Genomic DNA, 19,594 nt, shown 5'->3' with positions numbered 1-19,594 from the left:
GACCTTGACATTTATGAGAAATCCAAACACTCCTGACATGACGAGACGCTGTTTGGAACTTTGTCACGTCCTGCTGGGATAACATGGATCGCCAGGTCTGAACAAACTGCTGGAGTCCCTGTAGCTGCCATCATTAAAGCAAAACCGAGAGATTGTTATTCAACTACATTTAAACTTCATCAGTTCATTAATTTTGGATTCAATTTGCTAATTCACTGATGTTCTCTACTGGAGCGACAATGTTAAATATATGAACAATATAGCAGTCACGAATAGAGGAGATCAATAAATCCATTGTTGTTTGAGTCTTTTCACGTTAAAAGTAAGAGAACTCTAGCAAATATTTTATCAAACACAGATGTGCTCACGAAGGCCTGGACCTCGGCACACAGGTGCTGCTTTCTTTCCATTATGACCTTTGTTTTGGCTGCGGAGGGCTCAAATTGCTTATTTTTGTGGTCTCGACCCTCGTGGTCCTCCAAACTCTGTCGCAGAGGTGTGAAATCAAGCTCCATGTGTTTGGCAAATACAGGTGAAGAACAAAAACAAAAATGCATTCAACCTTGTACTTAATAGGAAATCTTGAACTGGGCTGCCGACTGTGTAAAAACAGTTTATAATTCAGTGTTTTTGTGGATATACAGTGTGTTTGGTGAAATATGGGGCTTCTTGGGGGGTCCATGGCGACCGACAACATTATACTAATCCCCTGAATGTCTGCTGTGTCTGACTAATATGATGGGAAGCATCACCCTATACGGTTACACAGAGTTTAGGACGAACATATTTCATACTGCGGATAATGTTCCCATGCACCAGCTTTCATATGTGTCTTTAAGTCATGACTGTATGAAAGAGGGAGCGTTGTACAGTAACAGCCTTCAACCATGCCACATCTGGTTTTGATTAAGACAGCACTTCTTATGTGACTGGATGGCAGCTCCTTTTTTGTTTTTTTGTTTTTTCCTCTCGTTGCAGCTGCTGGAAAGCATTTGAACTGGTGCGACCGCCGCTTTCGGTTGTGTTTTTATGCCGTTTGTTTGCAACGTTAATCTTTAGTACCTTTTACTTTGCAAAGAAAACTAGTGTGACACCTGGGTGATTTACTAAACTCCGGCGTGCTGGTGCCTGCAGGGTGGTTCGGTCATTATTGCAGGGAGAGTAGGAGGTGAATGCTGGGTGACAGATGTGCATCTCAATGGATTCCATGTGGTCAAGAGTCTGCTGTAACTGAAAAATCCAGATAACTGCTAAGGCTGATGTTCAGATTTATAGACTTTCTCTCTATCTGTCCGGGTGTTCTAGTCTGTTGTAAAACGTCTGCAAACTCACAAAGCAGGGCTGCACCCCCCATCATATTAGCACTGAAATCTGGACATGTGCAATAGTCACCATGCTGACATATCTGAGTGATTTAACTTGATCCACCCAGACTGAAGTGGTCTTGGGTACACCAAATTATTTCTTAACTGTATTTACAAGCCATATTTGTTGACATGCAGCCTCTGCATGTGTGAGGAAAAGGAGAAAAACACTGAAAAGGAAGATTTTCTTGCAAAAGGGAACACAACATCAGTTGTATGCAAATATTTTGGCTACAGAAAGGTTGATGTTGACTTAAGCTAGGTTCTCTGTCAGCAGTGTGTTTCAGTTGTTGCCACCACAAGAGGCAACACGACTGATTTGTTTGACCAGAAAGCGTTGTATGACGAGTGCAAGGCCAGATCTGAATGCCATCCAATGCAAAAAAAAATCTGCCACAATATGAGAGGTTCCAAGCTTTTTCAGCTTTTTTATTTTGTAGGCAGATGCACTCATCTACAAAATCACTCTAAATAATTATCACAAATATCACAGAAAACCTTGTTTTTCTTCGACAATATGCAGCATGATCAGAGTTCTCGTCTAAGTTATTCTCTCCCACAGAAATCTCTGGTCCATACCTTCACGAAACACCACATTTAAAGTCCAGGCTTTCCTCCTGTTACTTATCTACATCACCATGTACAGTGTTTCCTCTAAGTTCATTTCGCAGTGGCGGCCCACCATTCCGAAATCCTCACCGCCGCTCCTTCAAATTTCTTTTTTTTTTTTTTTTTGTTATTATCGCAAATACACCACCACCACCACATGACTCCACCTTCACAGCAGAGTCCTGCACTGGGTTGGGTACTTGCGACTACTACAGTAAACTACAGATAACGATCTTGCTCAGTCTCTACTCTTTGGGGGGTTAATATGACGACCGTGTCTCAATACTCAAGTACACAAGTCCGTAAATGTGTTCTCACGAGTATGGACGAGCGAGTACGGGAGAACGCATCGCCCTTTATGTGCAATTGGGACAGCAGCGTATTCGATGATGTCACCACCTCAGCTCATCTATTCTGATTATCTTTACCGTGAAAAACAACGAAATTAAATGAAATCCAATAACACAACTCTGCTTATTTATGTTTTAATATATATACACATAAATATGTATACACATTGAGGTTTCTAAGGTCGTTATACAATCTTTATTGAAGCCGTTAATTTTTTGACAGCAGTATCTGATCAACAGGTCAGATGTTAGAGGAAAATGTAATTGTGGCTTCAGCAGTTCATATCAGACAATTCATCTTTGGAATACAGTTGAAAATTTTTAATTGCAAAAATACTTAAATAGACAAGAAGTATATATAATAAATATAACAATTAATAAAGAGGGTAATTTTTTATAAGATTTTATTTTATAACAGGACTAAAGTCTCTTACAAAACATATCACAAATGAAAAACATGCCTCTGCTCCTTCTAATGTTCTTCAGGGGAGCTGGAAATGCTCCGTCAGAAGGTCCAGGAAGGAGCTGCTCACGTTCTGGGGAGACTGAAAACATTGCTGTTAATGCACAGTCATAAGAATAGAACAAGGCTGTACTGCAGGTAATGAAAGCAAGAAAATAATTCAGACGCACCAAGGCAGCGATCAGTACAACACTGAATAAAAATATAAAACAACATTAACTTTAACTACTTTTAAATCGATTGTGAGCAATAAACAAATTACACTGTGAGGACAAAGTGTGACCGCTGAACTACGTATATCCCTGTTTAACCGCTATGGAACCGTCAGAGCTGGCAGCAGACTTCAGAAAGTCTTGCCGACATCAGGCGGCTCTCGGCATCTACTGTGAGCGCTGGCCGCCTTCACAGCTGTCAAACCGGGACACTCACATCTCCGAAATCGTCGGAGCAAAATTTTAAGCAGGCTTTATCTTGATAAAATTACCACATTTTTTACCTTTATATCATTACTTTCTCACCTAAAATAATCATAAAACTACAGTTCTTGTCACAATAACAATAGTACTTACCAAAAAAACTTGTGTTGGTGTTGAAAGTTTTCTCCTCGGCTTTTGCCGCTGGTTGGCGCGAAATGCATTCTGTGATACTTGGCTGTCTGAAGTCCACACAACTCCGGTCTGATGCAGACTCGATAATGTGGGTGGAGCGAGAACACATCTGGGCATTTCATCCGTACTTGGTCAGATGCGTACTTAGCATTGGGGCAGTACTTGGTCTCCGACTGATGAGGTTTCACAAGTCCGCAAGAACGCAAGTACGGACAAGTACACATATTGAGACATGGCTGACGTTAATTACTTGCAAGCACTAAGGTAAACTATAGATAACTATGTTGCTCAGTATCTAATCTCTGGGGGTTAATACAATGTTAATTGCTCGAGAGCGCGGCCTTGAAAGTGACACTGTTTATTCCGCCCATAGAAGACTGCATGAAAAAAAATTACTCTGCTTCATCTTGGACAAATGTGACATTAGAACACCCTATTTTACTCTTTTAAAGTCATCTTTGGTCTGAGCACCGCAGTCACCAACAGCAGCTACCGCAGCCTGCTATGTGGGGCGTTCAGGGAACATCGGTAAATTGTAGTCTATCGATAAGAAAATGTTTAGCCGGTCATATGTTTTGCTTGTGACAAGGTGGAAAGTGTAAACAAATGAGAAAGTTGGTCACACCGGTAAAAAAAAAAAAAAAGACTCAGTCTGGAGTCCTGTCTGGACTTCCGTGTGGCACGAGCGTTGTTCGGTAAACGGCTACGTATGCAGTGACGCATGGCGTGGCTCTAACTTAGCTCCTGGTCAATGGAAAAGCAACCGGTTCTTTGGAGGTGCCAGGTTTGACCCAACTTAGCACTGGAACTAGCACCAGCACGGAACTAGCACCTGGTTCTTCTTGGTGGAAAAGGGACAGAGTCAGAGGAGGGTCGTCTTGGAGAATAGGGCAGCGACTTACCAGAAAAAAGGTAGACTTATTAGCTTCAGGTAACTCAGAATAGATTTTACAAGTTAAATAGACTTTCGCAAAACATTGATGGCCTGCTATTGTTACATAACATATTGGTAGCTTAAGTTAATTGGGCCTGGTGCCAACTTAGTGTCGCTAACGTGAGTAAACTAACTGATAGCATTAAGCTAGCATCTACACGCCATGATGGAACTGCTGACTGCATCTTCAGATGAGCTTGTTCACATATTTCTCTAAGAAAGACACATGATGAAGATAATGCTAGCCAGGAAGCTTTGGGCTTTTACTGACTCATAAATGATGATTGTCAGGTAAAAAATAGTGTAATAATATATCATCAGACACAAACGAGAAACATTTTTAAAATGATTAGGGTGTCGGAAAATGAGAGAAACAATCTTATTATTTTTTCTATTTGTAGGTGAAGACTGACTTGGGAGGGGGATCAGCTTCCATCATGTATGCTGCTGAGCATCAGTGGCCACCTCTCAGAGAATTTCTCTACAACAGAGCCTTAGAGCTCTTTTATAGAAAACTTTTTAAAAAACTTACATTTATTTATTATTTTTTTTATTTTTACATTCAGCCTTTAAAAAGCCATTTTTAACTGGCCATTCAATAAATAGGTTGTAAAAGTAAAATCTGCAGTCAAATGTAATTTGTTTACACCACCACGGCTCCCCGGAGAGCCAGCCTCCGCTGCTGGAAAAAATCCTAGAGAAAACACTGATGTAACACATTTGCATAGGAGATAAATAGCCGCTAGTTTGGCCCTCAAACAAAGAATAAGCAGCTTCCTCACAGTTATTTCCTCATTGCTCTCTCTGCCTGATCTCACTCAGAAATCTTAGGTTATGTTACCTGGCTGTGAAGGGGCCAGCTGACCAATCGGAACAGTCTTTCAGGAGGCGGGCCGTAAAGAGACAGGAGCTAAATTGGAGCCTTTCAGACAGAAGTGCTGCAGCAATGTACAGTATGAGAAGAACAATGTGATTTGTTTTAACATTAACGCAAGAAAATATCTCCTAATTACGGTGGCCCAGAAGTGTCACAACAAAACAAAAGCCACAACACAACACAATAAGCCACAACACAACCAAAAGCCACAACACAACACAATAAGTCACAGCACAACCAAAAGCCACAACACAACACAATAAGCCACAACACAACCAAATTAACCACAACACAACACAATTAGCCGCAACACAACACCATGGCTGCAACGGAAGTTGTTTATTTTTTTTTTAGCCTGGAAGTTATACTGTGAATTGCGCAACCACACGAAGTGGGCAGAAGCCGGAGATTGTTGGAAACAGCTCGTAAGTAAGTAAAATACTGATGGCAAATAGTGTCCATTAATCTCGGTATGCTCTATTAAAGCGGTTGTTAACTTTGATTTACAAATAAAGAGTCATTGCTTGTTTGACTTGTTAATGCGGACACTTCCGTTGCAAACAACTTCCGTTGCATTAGCCGCAACACAACACAATTAGCCGCAACACTACAAAATAAGCCGCAGCACAACACAACGGCTGCAACGGAAGTTGTTTTTTGTTTTTTTAACCCGGAAGTTATACTGTGAATTGCGCAACCACACAAAGTGGGCAGAAGCCGGAGATTGTTGGAAACAACTCGAAAGTAAGTAAAATACTGATGGCAAATAATGTTTACTAATAGCGCACACCGATATTAATGTTGTGTTGTTTTGCGGCTAATTGTGTTGTGTTGTGGTTAATTTGGTTGTGTTGTGGCTTGTTGTGTTGTGTTGTGGCTTATTATGTTGTGTTGTGGCTTTTGTTTTGTTGTGACACTTCTGGGCCACCGTACCTAATAGACCCTGAAAATAAAATTATTAACCTGTAAGTGTGCAGAACATGGACTCTTAATATAAGCAGCAGTCCAAGACAGATAGAGTTCACCCGACTGGTTATTAGTTATCTCCACTGGCTTTCCTTCTATCTGTTTCTCCAGGAAGTCCAGCGTGAGACAGTAAATTCCTAAAAGCTAAACCCCATTGATTTACAGGCCTACCTCTGGCACATGTTGTGCTGCCTTTCTGGAGGACGACATGGAAACCTGCAACTTATTAAAGTGATCATTTTAGAGTCTTTTTTTTTCTCCACATATAGCCCAAAAAGCTCCCTCTCTCTCCAGATGGGCCTCATCCTGCAAGTATCTGGAAGTTAAAGACTTATTTTCTTCACTCAAAAACTTGAGCCACATGTGCTACCCTGAAGGTGAACCCTCCAAGATGTTCCTTTACTTTGTCTGACTCCCTGTGCGTTTCCCAGCAGTGTCAGTGGACTGAAACTGCTTCAATCCCCACAGGTGGTGCCATTACCTCACTGTGTTTGGCCGCCTCTTGGAAAATGAAAGATGAAAGTAGGCCTTGCAGAATGAGCTGCAGTTAATTGCAAAGCCTGGAATTGTGCAACACAGGGGCCTCTGGGGGCCTTTTGGTACGACACCTGCATGCCTGTCCAACACAACAGGAAGATGGGGAGGGCAGAGAGGAGACAACAGGCAGATTGAAGCTACCACACAGGACATCCTGGGCAAACAACGCCGTGGGAGGAAGAGACACTGTGGGGCCCGTCATCTCGTTTGGGTATGATGTGGGAGGATAAACTGTTAACTTTTCTTTTTCTGGATGCCCAAACAGAAGCAGCAGAAAACCCAGCAGGTTGCCACTGAGTAATGCAGGAATATGTTTCTCTTTATATCGCAGAGAGGCTTCTCCGGGCTTTTCAACCACTGCTGCAAATTACTTTCAACTATTTACCAATTAATGAGTAAGTATCCAGTTCTGCTGTTAACAAGTTGCAAAGAGCAGAAGCTTCCACTGAGCATCTTGTCAGCACTTTTTTTTTTTTTTTTGGACGCCGTCTTTGAAGATAACATGCCTTCCCGATTACTTTTTAATTGGCTGCAATGCTCGGGTTCATTGTTGTCTGTCTCCAACTAATAATTTCATCTCTTCAGTTCTTCCTCTGCAAGTTTTCAACTGAGCTGTCCCAGTCTGTTCCCCTTTCTCTTTCACTCCTCATTGCAGAGCAGCACACAGTGAATGAAAACTGGGAAACAAACAAACAAACAATAGGAAGTCGATAGGAAACATCTTGCATGTACATCCAGGTCTGCATCTCAACACTGTCTTCCTCCGACGTCTAAACAAAAGAGAGCTGGGAGGTAAAAGAAAACACAAAATCAGGAGCTATAAACGGAGGAGTCCTTGGATGATGCCATTAGACCTGCTACTCCCACATTTTCCAACAGCAAACTCTCTCTGGCTTCAGAGTGTCATTTCTCTACAAAGAGTCCTTTTTTCCACACAGAGCTTGTGTTATTTTGAGTAATGGGTACGCTGACAAATAGTGCTAATCTGTCATCTTGCCTTTCCTGGGCCTCCGTTTGTCTTTCAGAAGTGGCCTGGAAAATGGAATAGAAAAAAAATAAAGAAGGAGAATAAGTCTCTCATAAAAAGCAAGATGGACGACTGCGAGCTACACACAGCTGGTGGAGTGGATCTGGATTTGAACTCAAGAGAAACATCAAGAGTTCTAGCAGTTTGTGTCCACGTGGTGCCAAGCATGACATAAAGGCCATTTGTTTTTTACATGCAAACCTCCGTATGGTAAACTCATGATATTTCATCTCTGCGCCATCTGCACAATCCATTTTACAAGCATTAAAAACAACAACACAAACATAACCCCGTTTTCATCACAGAGATGGAAACAACAAGCGAGAAGCCCCCCAGGCCTCCAAACACGGTGATGTATTTCCACTAATTCTACGTCTCAGGTTTCACTCGGTTCCAGTCATCCTGCAGAGACACCACAGCGAGACACCAGCAAAAGCTCCTCAAATCTTAATGAACAATGTCTCCACTGCTGCTCCACCCACCGCCCAGAACACCACCCACCAACCACCAACATAAGCAGCTTCAGGAAAGACCCTCACCACAGTACAAGTAGTCTGTGGTCAGTCCATCAGCCCACTGCCGGCTCCTCCTCCAGCCCCAAACCCCCTGACTTTTTATGATGGGTTATTTGAGCCAGAGCCCAATGAAACTGTGCATGTTCCACAGCCGGAGCAGAGCGAGCGACCCAAAGCCCCTGAGCTGCAGGGCTGCAGTCCAATCTGCTCCAAATTATTTGCACGGCTGCAGAGCACATGGGGTTGAAAGACTTGTATAAGCCTGTGGAAGGAATATTCAGCCAGCATCACCTTCATTTGAATCCCCTGTGCTCCTCGTCGTTTTCATCAGGTCTATTTTTACATCAAAAACAGGAGTTTGTCAAGTCAATATAGGCCTTTTTTTCTCTCTCTCTCACTCTCTTAAAGGAAAACTGATACATAAAAGTGAGAGCATGGATTGAATAAACACATTTTCCAATAGCATTTTGCTCTTAAAAGTAGATTTTAATGTTAAAAACATAGTCAACAGACAACCTCAGAAAAACCAGTGCCACTCTTTTTGCTTGACTTAAAAGTATAATGTAGCATCCACACAGAAACTAAAAGAAAATGACTCTACAGAACTGCTGGAAATGAGGCTACACTTTAGTTAAATACTAACACGAGCTATAATGTATTTTTATGCACATTTTGAGGTACCACATTAGAAAAGAGTAACCAAAATGTTGAAATTACCTCAATTTTGTGGAAAGCTTTTCATGCTCACTTGATGTGTTTTTTTTATTTTTGCTAAAAAAGAGTTGTGTGTGCTCAATGTGAGACCTAAACATCCTTTTCAGATTAATTCAGACACAACAAACATTTACTGATTAGCTCTTTGTCTCAGGACAGCATAAAACATGACGACACCAGCTGACATGAAGTTCAGTTTGTTAGTTTGAAGTGCCACAAACTGAAGCTCCTTGAATATCTACTTGAGGCTCCAAAAGTGAGTAAATTCTCATAGACCTCCATATTAAAATGTCCAACTTTACAGCAGACATAAACATGATTACAGCCCAGTATGAAAAGAGTTTTGGTCTCTATAGCTAATTTTCTCATTTGTGACAACTGTCCAAGGGGTAAATTTTTATTTTTCACCTGTTCAAATTGTTTTAAGACTTTAAGCTATGCTGAATTAAGGAAGGCGGATGTCATTACATGACAATTTGTACCTTTGGTTGGTGTCACAAAGGGTTTATCTGTTCTTAACTATACATGATAGTGGCCCAAGCTGCCAGAATTACTTTGAGCAAGGTCAGAAGTAATGCTGAACTGTTGATCAGTTAATAACACTTAAAAGTCATTCCAAACTAGTGTACATCTGTGATACTCAGCAGGAAAACATTTAGAACATCAAGAATCATGAATGGAGTTTGGCATGTTTGTCAAAGTGTCAGAACAATGGATTCTTTTAAGTGAACTGATTTTGTGATTCAGGACACAGAAAAGAACTGCTTTGCGCATCACTAGCTACTAAAGAGTGAAATGAACATCCATCCATCCATCCATCCATTTTCTATACACCGCTTAATCCTCACTAGGGTCGCGGGGGGCTGGAGTCTATCCCAGCTGACTTAGGGCGAAGGCAGGGGACACCCTGGACAGGTCGCCAGTCCATCGCAGGGCCACAGTTAGAGACAGACAACCAAGCACACTCACATTCACACCTACGGACAATTTAGAATCACCAATTAACCTCAACATGTTTTTGGACTGTGTGGGAGGAAGCCGGAGAACCCGGAGAGAACCCACGCTGCACGGGGAGAACATGCAAACTCCACGCAGAAAGATTCCGGTGCCCCCACCGGGACGCGAACCGGCAACCTTCTTGCTGCGAGGCAACAGTGCTACCAACTGCGCCACCTTGCAGCCCTGAAATGAAATGAAATAAACATATAACCTGATTTGACAACTGGCATGGCTGCAAGCATGCGTGTACTTATTACCATAATAAAGTAGACAGGAAATTCTATTGGAGTCGATGGATCCTACGAACACAGACCTCATGCTGGGATGTCACTTCAGACATGGTGTGTGGCCAGCGTGTATAATCTTGTCAAGAAAAGGTGTGGCTTCCTAAAGACATCACGCAGACACCCTGACTGCCCTGTGCGGTGTTACCATAAATTTTAGCAAAGTCCAGGCGGTGGAGGATCAAATGAAGTTGACAACTCTCGCCTCCTTTCTTCTAAATCTACCTCATCTCTCTGCATCTCTGGCCAGCATCATCTCTAAGCAAAACATATCCAATAGCCTGCCTGAGATCGAGTCCTCTCCTGGACAAACAGACAGTAAGTCAGCCAGACCTCCAGCTGTCAGACAAGAGACAATTTTCTGTTGCTTGACCAGACACAAAAACAACAAAAAAAAAAGGACCCATTAACCACTGATAGCTGAAACAGTCCTTAAGAGGGCAAACTCATTTTCAGCTAATGAGGATCTCATATGAGGACACTTGAGCTCTTTTTTCACCTTTAGACTCATGAACTTGGGGCCGCTGCTTTAGTTCACCTGGTTGAGCTGGCAACCCATGTAGAGGGGCTATAGTCTCCAATGCAGCGGCCATGGTTTCGAATCCCGCTCATGGCCCTTTGCTGCAACCCCTTCCCACACTCTCCTCCCCAACTTTCCTGTCTCTTTTTTGACTGTCTGCTCCAATAAAGGCAAAAAGGCCAAAAAAAGAACTTTAAAAAAAAAATCATGAACTTGATATCTGCAAACAATGGCACATGTAGAAACAGAGCTGAGCTTTTAAAAACACTCGAAGAAGCATAAAAGAAAGTTCAGTCTGCAAGCAGACAGACTTCCTGGAGATTTTTGGTTGCCAACGCAAATGCAAGGTCAGGAGTCCAAAGCAAGTGGCTAAGATTTACTCTGATACTTAATCACGTCTTGCCTTCCTCACAGATGTTTTTGTGAGTGAAATGCTGCCAGGCTCCCTTAGTTAAAAAGCTTTTCATTCACAAGTGCAACAATGCTGAATTAACAGTGATTGACTGTGATTTTACAGCTCCACCGAGGGAAACAAATGAGGATTTTCTGTCCAAAACAGCACGCTTCCATGTGCAGGAGTTCATCACTTCACAGATCCAGCTACAAACACCTCAATTTGTTAACAAGTGACTATGAATAACCTGTTTACCGTATTTGGTCTGTTTCCAAAACTCCTCACAATTGGTTTCCTAAAAACTAGAGCAAAAAGAGCATCTCAAGAAAACAATGAGCACACAATCAGTGCATGAAATTATTTGTTTGATAGACTTTTTCATATCAGAGCGCTGCACACAGCTGCTCGTGTCATGCATGCCCAAAACAAACATCCACTGAAGCCGCTCACATCCTCAGAGAAAACATGCAAATCCCATCTCAATCTGATTACTAACACAACATAAAGGAGTCACACCAACACAACAGGATGTCACAGGATGCAGCCACCACGTTCCAGTGGCCTGGGTGACCTTGAGGTACCCCAGGACTCAGATTAAATCTGAACGAGTACATTAAATCCAATGCCAAAAACCAGAAGAGGAGGGGGAGGAGGAAACAGCAGACCTGCTCCCAGCAAGTTCATCTGTAATGACCCTATGAAGACGCTTTTCTGACTCTCCTGATAGGAGCTAAAGGAGTTTTAAAAGCAGCCGGAGATGCCAAAAGAAAAAAACAAAAAACAAAAACTGCCTCACAAAGCAAAGCACATGCAGCAAGTGTATAAAGCAGTAGAAGCTCATTTAAGCAAGTTGAAAACATTTTGTCCTTGTAGATGAACAAAGTTTGTTTGCTTGAGGTCAGTATGCAGCATATGAAGCTGATAAGATGATTAAAGAACAAAACACCAAACTGTAGTTGACAAATCTGCCAAAATCTGTCAAATACTGTACCAAACTTTGAGAAGGTTTCATAGAAACAACAGGGGGATGCAACGGATGTGCATTTAACCTCCCCAATAAAAACATCAAAGAATAAAAAATAATTTTAATTAGGCAAAAGCAGAATGCCATATTTAGCAATATATTTAATAAAACAAGCATTTATTAATCCACCAGCGTAGATTTACAGTGTTACAGCAGTGAGTGGGATAGTGCAAAAATGAGGGAACATCAGTAGAAAAATTCAAAAATAAGCAACAAATATACAATAGCACTGCTGATTTTCAGATTCTTCTGTATGTAGAAATTGGAATTTTGCACTTTGGATGGGGAAAATAATGATATTGCACTTAATTCTGTGCATGTATAGATGCATTAATAGCTGGTGAAGGTGGGCAGCTAGTGAATGTTTCCTCAAGGGCTCAATATACTTTAAAGCAAATCAATAATATTAAAACATTCTATTTTGTGCTTTTAAACTAAATCTGCAAAGTAATTAAAGTATTCAAATAATGCAGTGGCGTACACAGTAAATTTGCCTCTGAACTGAAGTGGAGAATAAAATAGCAGTACAAATAAGCCGAAATTATACTAAAGTCCAGTACTTAGTTACCGTCCAACACAGATGTAAGGGCGAGATGCAGATTACAAAAAACTGCTGTTACATTTTACTCATTGTGCCTGAATTTGGTGCTTTTCTTTACTTCCATCTTGGCATTTGATGCAGAAAAAAGTAGAAACTGATGCATAAAAATTCACCAGAATGCAGGAAATTACGTCTTTGCTGCTCCAGATTTCCTATGGGAGAACGCCCAGACCCCTGCTTAATGCGTCTCCCCCTCTGAAATCTACAGAGGGTCATTTCATGCTCCTTCAACTTCACCAGAGTTATCCGACACATGGAGTTACTGTTGATTTATCGTTTAAAATGCATGCAAAAGTGCAAAAATGAGATGCTTCATGCATGTTAGGACAATGAAACAGTACCATATGGGGTTATTCTGTCATCTAAAAGTATGAATTGACTTATTCTGCATAAAAGGAGCTTTGACTGTTGATGCTTTCGGTGCATCTTGCTGATAAAAGCAGCAGAAGAACAATAAAAAGCACTAAACGTTTAACTGGAATTATAATTAAGTAAAAGTACAATGTTGCAGGATTAAGAATAAAAAGTTCAAGTGTTCATAATACAGAAACGATGCCCTTCATGAGTGTTTACCATTATTATATTGATACATTGCGCTCGTCACCATTATATCATTATTATTGCGCTTTTCAGCGTTTTTGAGGGGCTTTGCGCTGCGTCCAAGTGTCATAACAGCGCATTCCTATACAGCATGCGTAAGTATTCACAATTTAAAATGTTCAAAATTCGTCTGGTGACACAGTTTCCATTAAAAACGTCTCAGTTTCGCAGTTTTTTTTCACATTTCACTGACATCATTGTTACTGACCTTGCCGGCGGAGAAATAGCCGGATCCTCAGTCCGCTGCGATGTTTCAGTTAATACCCGACTCGATAAGAAAAAGCTCGTTTGTTGATAATGGTTCACACACTTGGAAAAATCTTGAAGCCGCGTAAACATTCAGAAGAGTGCGAGGACGAAAGAAAAAGCGCAGCGCCGCATCCAAACGGGGGAGGGTCCTGAAGTGCAGCCAAAGAAAGTGGAAAAACTGTGACAGAGAGGGGACTGGGACTGGAGCTGGAGCAGAAGGAGAAGGACGAGGAGGAGGAGTGGGACAGAGAGGAGGTTTGGGGAGGTCCAAGGGGGGAGAGTTGTTTTTGTCTTCAGTGGGCTTCCAGACATTGATGTCTCACAGTGAGGGTTCAGAAGAGTTGAAAGAGTCCTGTGAGATGATACCTGGTGGAAAACAGAGCAGCTGCACTCTGACAGTCCAGGTGGAAAAATACACTTCAGCTATATAAAGACGCACAGAGAAGCTGGTGGGTATGATAGGTCGGTAAGTAAGGATAAGGTGGGGTAGGTAGGTAGGTAGGTAGCAGTATATAGGTTAGGTAGGAAAGTAGGAAGGTAGGTAGGTAGGTAGGTAGGTAACAGTATATAGCTTAGGTAGGTAGGTAGGTAGGTAAGACAAACAGGTACCTTAGGTAGGCAGGCAGGTAGGTAGGTAGGTAGGTAAGATAGACAGGTATCGTAGGTAGATAGGTAGGTATAGGTAAGATAGACCTTACGTAAGTAGGTAGATAAGATATATAGGAACGTTTGGTAGGAAGGTAGGTAGGTAGGTAGGTAAGTAAGAAAAACAGGTACCTTAGGTAAGTAGGTAGCTAAGATAGACAGGTACATTAGCTAGGAAGGTAAGGGAGGTAAATAGGCAGACAGGCAGTTAGATAGTTAAGTAGGCAGGTGGCTAGACAAAAAGATAGATAAGGTTGATATCTAAGGGAGGCTGGGAAGTACTTAGGTAGACACAAAAGATAGGTAGAAAGATAAATGATTAGATGATGGGTAGGTAGGTAGTTAGGTCTAGTCCGTGGGTGGACAGGTAGGTAGACAGACAGACAGACACATAGGAGACATAGACTGTATAAAAGATGGACATAGCTACCGTGACGTCACGCAAAAATCGTCGGAGGGGTGCGGAACCATAGGAGCAGCAATTGGTCAGAGGGATTTAGAGGCAGGCCCTCTCTGCATGTACCGCCTTCTGCTTGCTTCGTCTGCATCGTTGCTGCCGACTGTCAATCAAGCCAGCCACGCCCCTTGCACCGCACAATTTTGACGATTTTTTAAAAATTCAGTATTGATTTATTTTTAGATTTGACTATGAAAACTAATAAGAAAGAAATCCTAAGCTGTAGGAATGCAGTATTTCGTGATCTGTGATCACTTCTTTTCCAATTCAAGTCTGTGGGAGCCAGGGCTTTTTGGAGCCAGCAACTAGCTGACGTAGTGATGTTGCAGGTTTTTGACACTTCAGGGTTGGCTTCATTTTTCAGGGCTGGTTGCTACCTCCATCTTTTATACAGTCTATGATAGGAGAGGTAGGTCGGCAGTTAGATTAATAAGTTGATGATCGGTGGTTGGCTAGGTACCCAGACAGGTAGGTAGGTAGATAAATACAAGTATAAATTCTGACCAGATGGTGTCACTACAGTAAAGCAGGCTGTTACATAACATTAAGCTTCACCTTTTTTTTCATGATTTAAAGCCACTGTTTGACATTTTGGCAATATAATAACTTGCTTTCTTGAACTTTCTTTCTATCAATTGAAAAATCAATATTCAACATATTGTTAAATATCTCTGTTAAGGTAATCCAAATATAAAAGATTTACCGCACTGCTCGGGGGGAGCCGCAGATTAGAGAGCAAAATAGGCAGAGTTTTCAAAACTTTCAGTGGGGCTATGTCACCATCCTATTTAAGCAGGAAGCTTCCTGTTTGTGAAAATACTTCAACAGCCAAGGTGTATTTGTCCCATGCTAAGAAGACAGCGGTAGCATTAGCCTAGTTCAAAGGCTTTCCTCCCCGAGTCTCGATACATCGCAAAGTTGTGTCATACAATTCAAAAAGTTCAGAACACAGTATTAGCTTTTCCTCCATTTTGCCCTCCATGCCAGGTGAGATGGCTCGTTTCTGTTGGCTGCACATATGTAATAGTGGATGGGGTCAAAGTTCAAGTATGTCGAACTTTTTCAAAATATATTGTTGGGCTTTTTACCTGTATTTGGAGCAGTAGAGAGAGACAGGAAATGGGGGAGAAAAATGGGGAGAGACCTGCAGCAAAGGGTCGTGAGTGGAAGTCGAGCCCACGACTGCTGCGTCGGGGAACAATAGTCCCTGTTCATGGGTTGCCCGCTCAACTAGGTGAGCTATAGGGATGCCCCTAGCATGTTGAACTTTGACCGTGGTGAGCGTGCAGCCTCTCCAACCTGCATGTTGCGCTTTGCTTGGTGCAGCAACATACCATCATTTTTTGAATTAATGAGTGTCAGAGTGCAGTGGTGACGTTGCCTCGTCCTTTGTTTAAGACCTTTAAGGCTGCAGCAGGATGTGGTTAGCTTAGCTTACCACAGAGACTGGAAACAGAGAAACAGCTGTCCGATATGGATGGTTACAACACGCATTATATCGTGTTTGTTTAGTCTGTACAGAAACAGGTATAAAATAACAATTTGTGGTTTTCTGAAGGTTATGACTATTGTGACCAGGTGCAGAGACATCCAGGAGTTCTGTGAGGTCACTAGAAATAGTCTAAGATATGACACCATTTAGTGAGTTTTAGAGGTGCTGATAGCAGACGCTGTGTCTCCCTGCTTCCAGTTTCTATGCTAAGCTAAGATAACTGCGTCTTCACACTGTCTCTGCAGCGCTCCCCAGTACGTTTGTTTCTGTGTGGAAGACGTTGCGCATTTTTGTATCTTACAAATGCAGCTCTCAGAATTATTGTAAGGTACAAGATGCAAAATTATAAATATGCTACTGCTGTTTTGTAATCAATATGATTATCTTTAATTCATTTATTTATTTATTTTTACAACAAAATGCACTGAGTGTACTGTCAAAAAAAAACTTTTAGAACCTGAAACTGTAAAATTTGAAGCATTTTATTATCCATAATTTATCAGGTTCATTGAACAAATTAATGCAATTTGTTTGTACATCCAATAAGCTGTATTTTCAGCCAAGGAATAGATGATGTATTTAAGGCTTCTGAATTTAAGGTGCATATGTCTCCATCACTTGGAATCATTAAACAGGGCTCTGTGATATTAACATGAGAAATTGTTAAACTTTAAAGAGAGGGATGTGGTGGAAACAGATCCAAAATGAAGACTGCATATTTCCCAGGATGTCAAACTTTTCCTTTAATGCAAACATGTTAGTGGTTGAAATAAATTTAACATATTTTTCAAAGTGAAATTCTTTTTAGTAAATGGCCAAAACAATGTGGACACCTGTACTTTTGTGATAGCTGAGCATCTCATAAATCTGCCGTCGTTATAGCCTCCATCCTGTGGGCAGCTTTCCCAAAGGATGAGCACAGAGGTACTGAAACAGGAAAAGGCCTCCTCCAAACTGCTGCCACCGTTTTCTGACACATCAGTGTGTGCTGCAGCATGAAGCTTCCTCAACTGGAAGAGTTAAGTACAGCCCAAAATGCAAAAAAAAAAAAGAAAAGTGTCCTCATATTTTTAGCTGCATATAGTTTCTTCTTTCTTCATGTTTTGTCTCAAGCCAGCTCTATTTGTGTCTTGCAGGTTTTATTGACAGCTGTGTAATAGCCTGCTCCTTCCAAACAGTAGGACAACCATGTCCCACCCTCCTTCTGAGTGCTGACACAGACAAACAGCTTGTGGACGGAGGCCTGATCGAGCAAACATCCTCAGTGCGCGGAAATCAGTGCAGGGGAAAATAAAATAGTTTCCTGCAGTCCCACACTGAGGACACTGAGGGGGGTTGCTGTCATTTTAGTACTGCTTTTAGTCATCCTGGTAAAAGTCGGAAAAGGTGTCTAAAGACACATCTGCTGTTGCTAAGCAATCCTGGGTGTAACTGTCTGTCACACCCAGCAAACATCATTCCAAGCATTTAAATCAATTTGATTTCTACATCCTGGAAACATGCCGCTAGCATCTGCAATGAGGAGCTCTACTAGTTTTATAGCTTAGTTTTATGGGTGAAATACAACAAAAACAGCTGGTTTCTGCTGGTTGAAAAATCTGATCCAGAATAACTGTTAACTGGAGAGATGCGCAGGGGGAAAAAAAAGCTTAAACAGTAAAGAATCACTTTATTTGATATTTTGGAATCATTTTAAAGAAAAAGATTGGTATTGAATGATGAATAATACAGTTTAATGCCTGTATTTTGATATTTTAACCAGGAATCTTGAATCCTGACAATTTGTTATGGATAATTTAATTTAATACTTTAGGGTTTTAACCTTAATATTTAAACTTATTTCTCCATTTGAAAGTACTTTGAGCCAATGTCTGTTGTTTAAATGTACTACATAATAAAATATTATGTCTACCAGATATTTTTAGATCAGAGACGAGTGCAGATCAGGTTTTCCTCTGAATGCAAGTCCAAAAATTTAAAACTCCCCTTATTGACATGAGCTTTTCAATATAGCTGATTTGTTTTGATGTAAGCACCATTATAGGTTGGCACCCTGCATGAGGAACAGCACTTGAATATCATTTAAATCTTATTTTTCTGGTGTGAAATACTGCCATCTGCTGACATGTTGAAGTTTAAAGCCTCAGATCCACTATCAAGACAGTCATTAAAATTCATGCAGTGCTGCCAAATCTTTTTCAGACCTGCAAAATTTTGTCAATCTCATGAAGATCCAGGTGTTTAAAAGATGTCTAATACATCAGGCTGAATTTTATTTTATATTTTTTAGGAAAATGAGTACAAATAGAATATTAAAGCTGCAAGCTTAAAGCCTCGCCCTACGCTTGTCGGCCTTCGCGCATGGCGGGGTGTGGCGCAAACCTGCTCCGGGTGGGACTGTCATCCGGCATGTCGAGTTTGGGGCAGATCGGAGCAAGTGTGGCCTAGTTACGAGCCACTTCCTGTTTAGTGGTGAGCCGCGGCGGTGTGCGTGTTAATTATCAGGCCGATTGGAGCACAGACACAGCACGTCTCGTATTCTGGTGTTTTATGGCGTTGTGGTCAAATTCAGGGGGGCGCCATTTCCACGGCGTCACACTTGTGCGGACCGTTTTACTAACGTGTAATCACCACCTCCTGTAGTTTGTGCTGGCCAAATTTCAGGTGTGTACGACCTTCCCTGTAGGAGGAGATAGATTTTGAAAATGGTCAAAAATGTCCAAAAGTCAGCCAAATGCGCCAAAATTGTCGCTGGGGTTTTTCAACATAACGGACTTCCTGTTGGGTTTAGGGCTTGGAGTTGTCGACTTTTTTGTGCGTCCTAACCTGCTACACATGCCCAGCGAATCTTGTAGCTGTAGGTGAAACGACCATCCAACAAGAGTCAGTTGAATGCAATAAACACTGCGAAAATGGAGAAAATGGCCATTGATCGAAATTGGACGGGCCGCCATTTCCACACCGGGCCTCATTTGCGAAGCATTTGAAGAACTTTTAGTCACCATGTCATGTAGTTTGTGCCTGCCAAATTTCAGGTGTGTACGACGTACCCCCTAGGAGGAGTTCGATTTAGAAAATGGCCAAAAATGGCCATTTTTGAGCAAAAATGGCCTGGCAACATGGCAGATTTCCTGTTGGATTTACAGAAACATGCTAATGGACTTTTTGGTGCGTCACAAGTTGCTACATACAGTATGTGTGGCGAAGGTCGTAGTTGTAGGTGAAACGTAGCCGCGATGGGACTCCGTTGAAATATTGTAGGGGGCGCAGTTGAGCCGCGTTGCATTTTCGAGCTTGGAGCGGAGAGATGTTTTTATTTGTGCCGATCAGCTCTATATGCGTTCCAAATTGCGTAGCTGTAGGTC

The 19,594-nt window shown here is 41.7% G+C and overlaps 1 protein-coding gene across 1 annotated transcript in view; it reads right to left on the bottom strand.

Moving 5' to 3' along the window:
• pear1 (platelet endothelial aggregation receptor 1) overlaps positions 1-13,779 on the bottom strand; it is a 106,160-nt gene extending 92,381 nt beyond the window's left edge. Inside the window, exon 1 of the mRNA XM_008288690.1 lies at positions 13,595-13,779. Within this exon, the coding sequence (XP_008286912.1) occupies positions 13,595-13,725 (131 nt within the window). The 5' untranslated portion in view covers positions 13,726-13,779. The remainder of the gene's footprint in view (positions 1-13,594) is intronic.
• Positions 13,780-19,594: the final 5,815 nt, after the last annotated feature.

Source organism: Stegastes partitus, unplaced genomic scaffold, assembly GCF_000690725.1.
Source record: "Stegastes partitus isolate 25-593 unplaced genomic scaffold, Stegastes_partitus-1.0.2 Scaffold570, whole genome shotgun sequence".
Classification (NCBI taxonomy): domain Eukaryota; kingdom Metazoa; phylum Chordata; class Actinopteri; family Pomacentridae; genus Stegastes; species Stegastes partitus.
The sequence above is the reverse complement of the archived record's forward strand: the minus strand, read 5'-3'. Positions and strand labels throughout refer to the sequence as shown.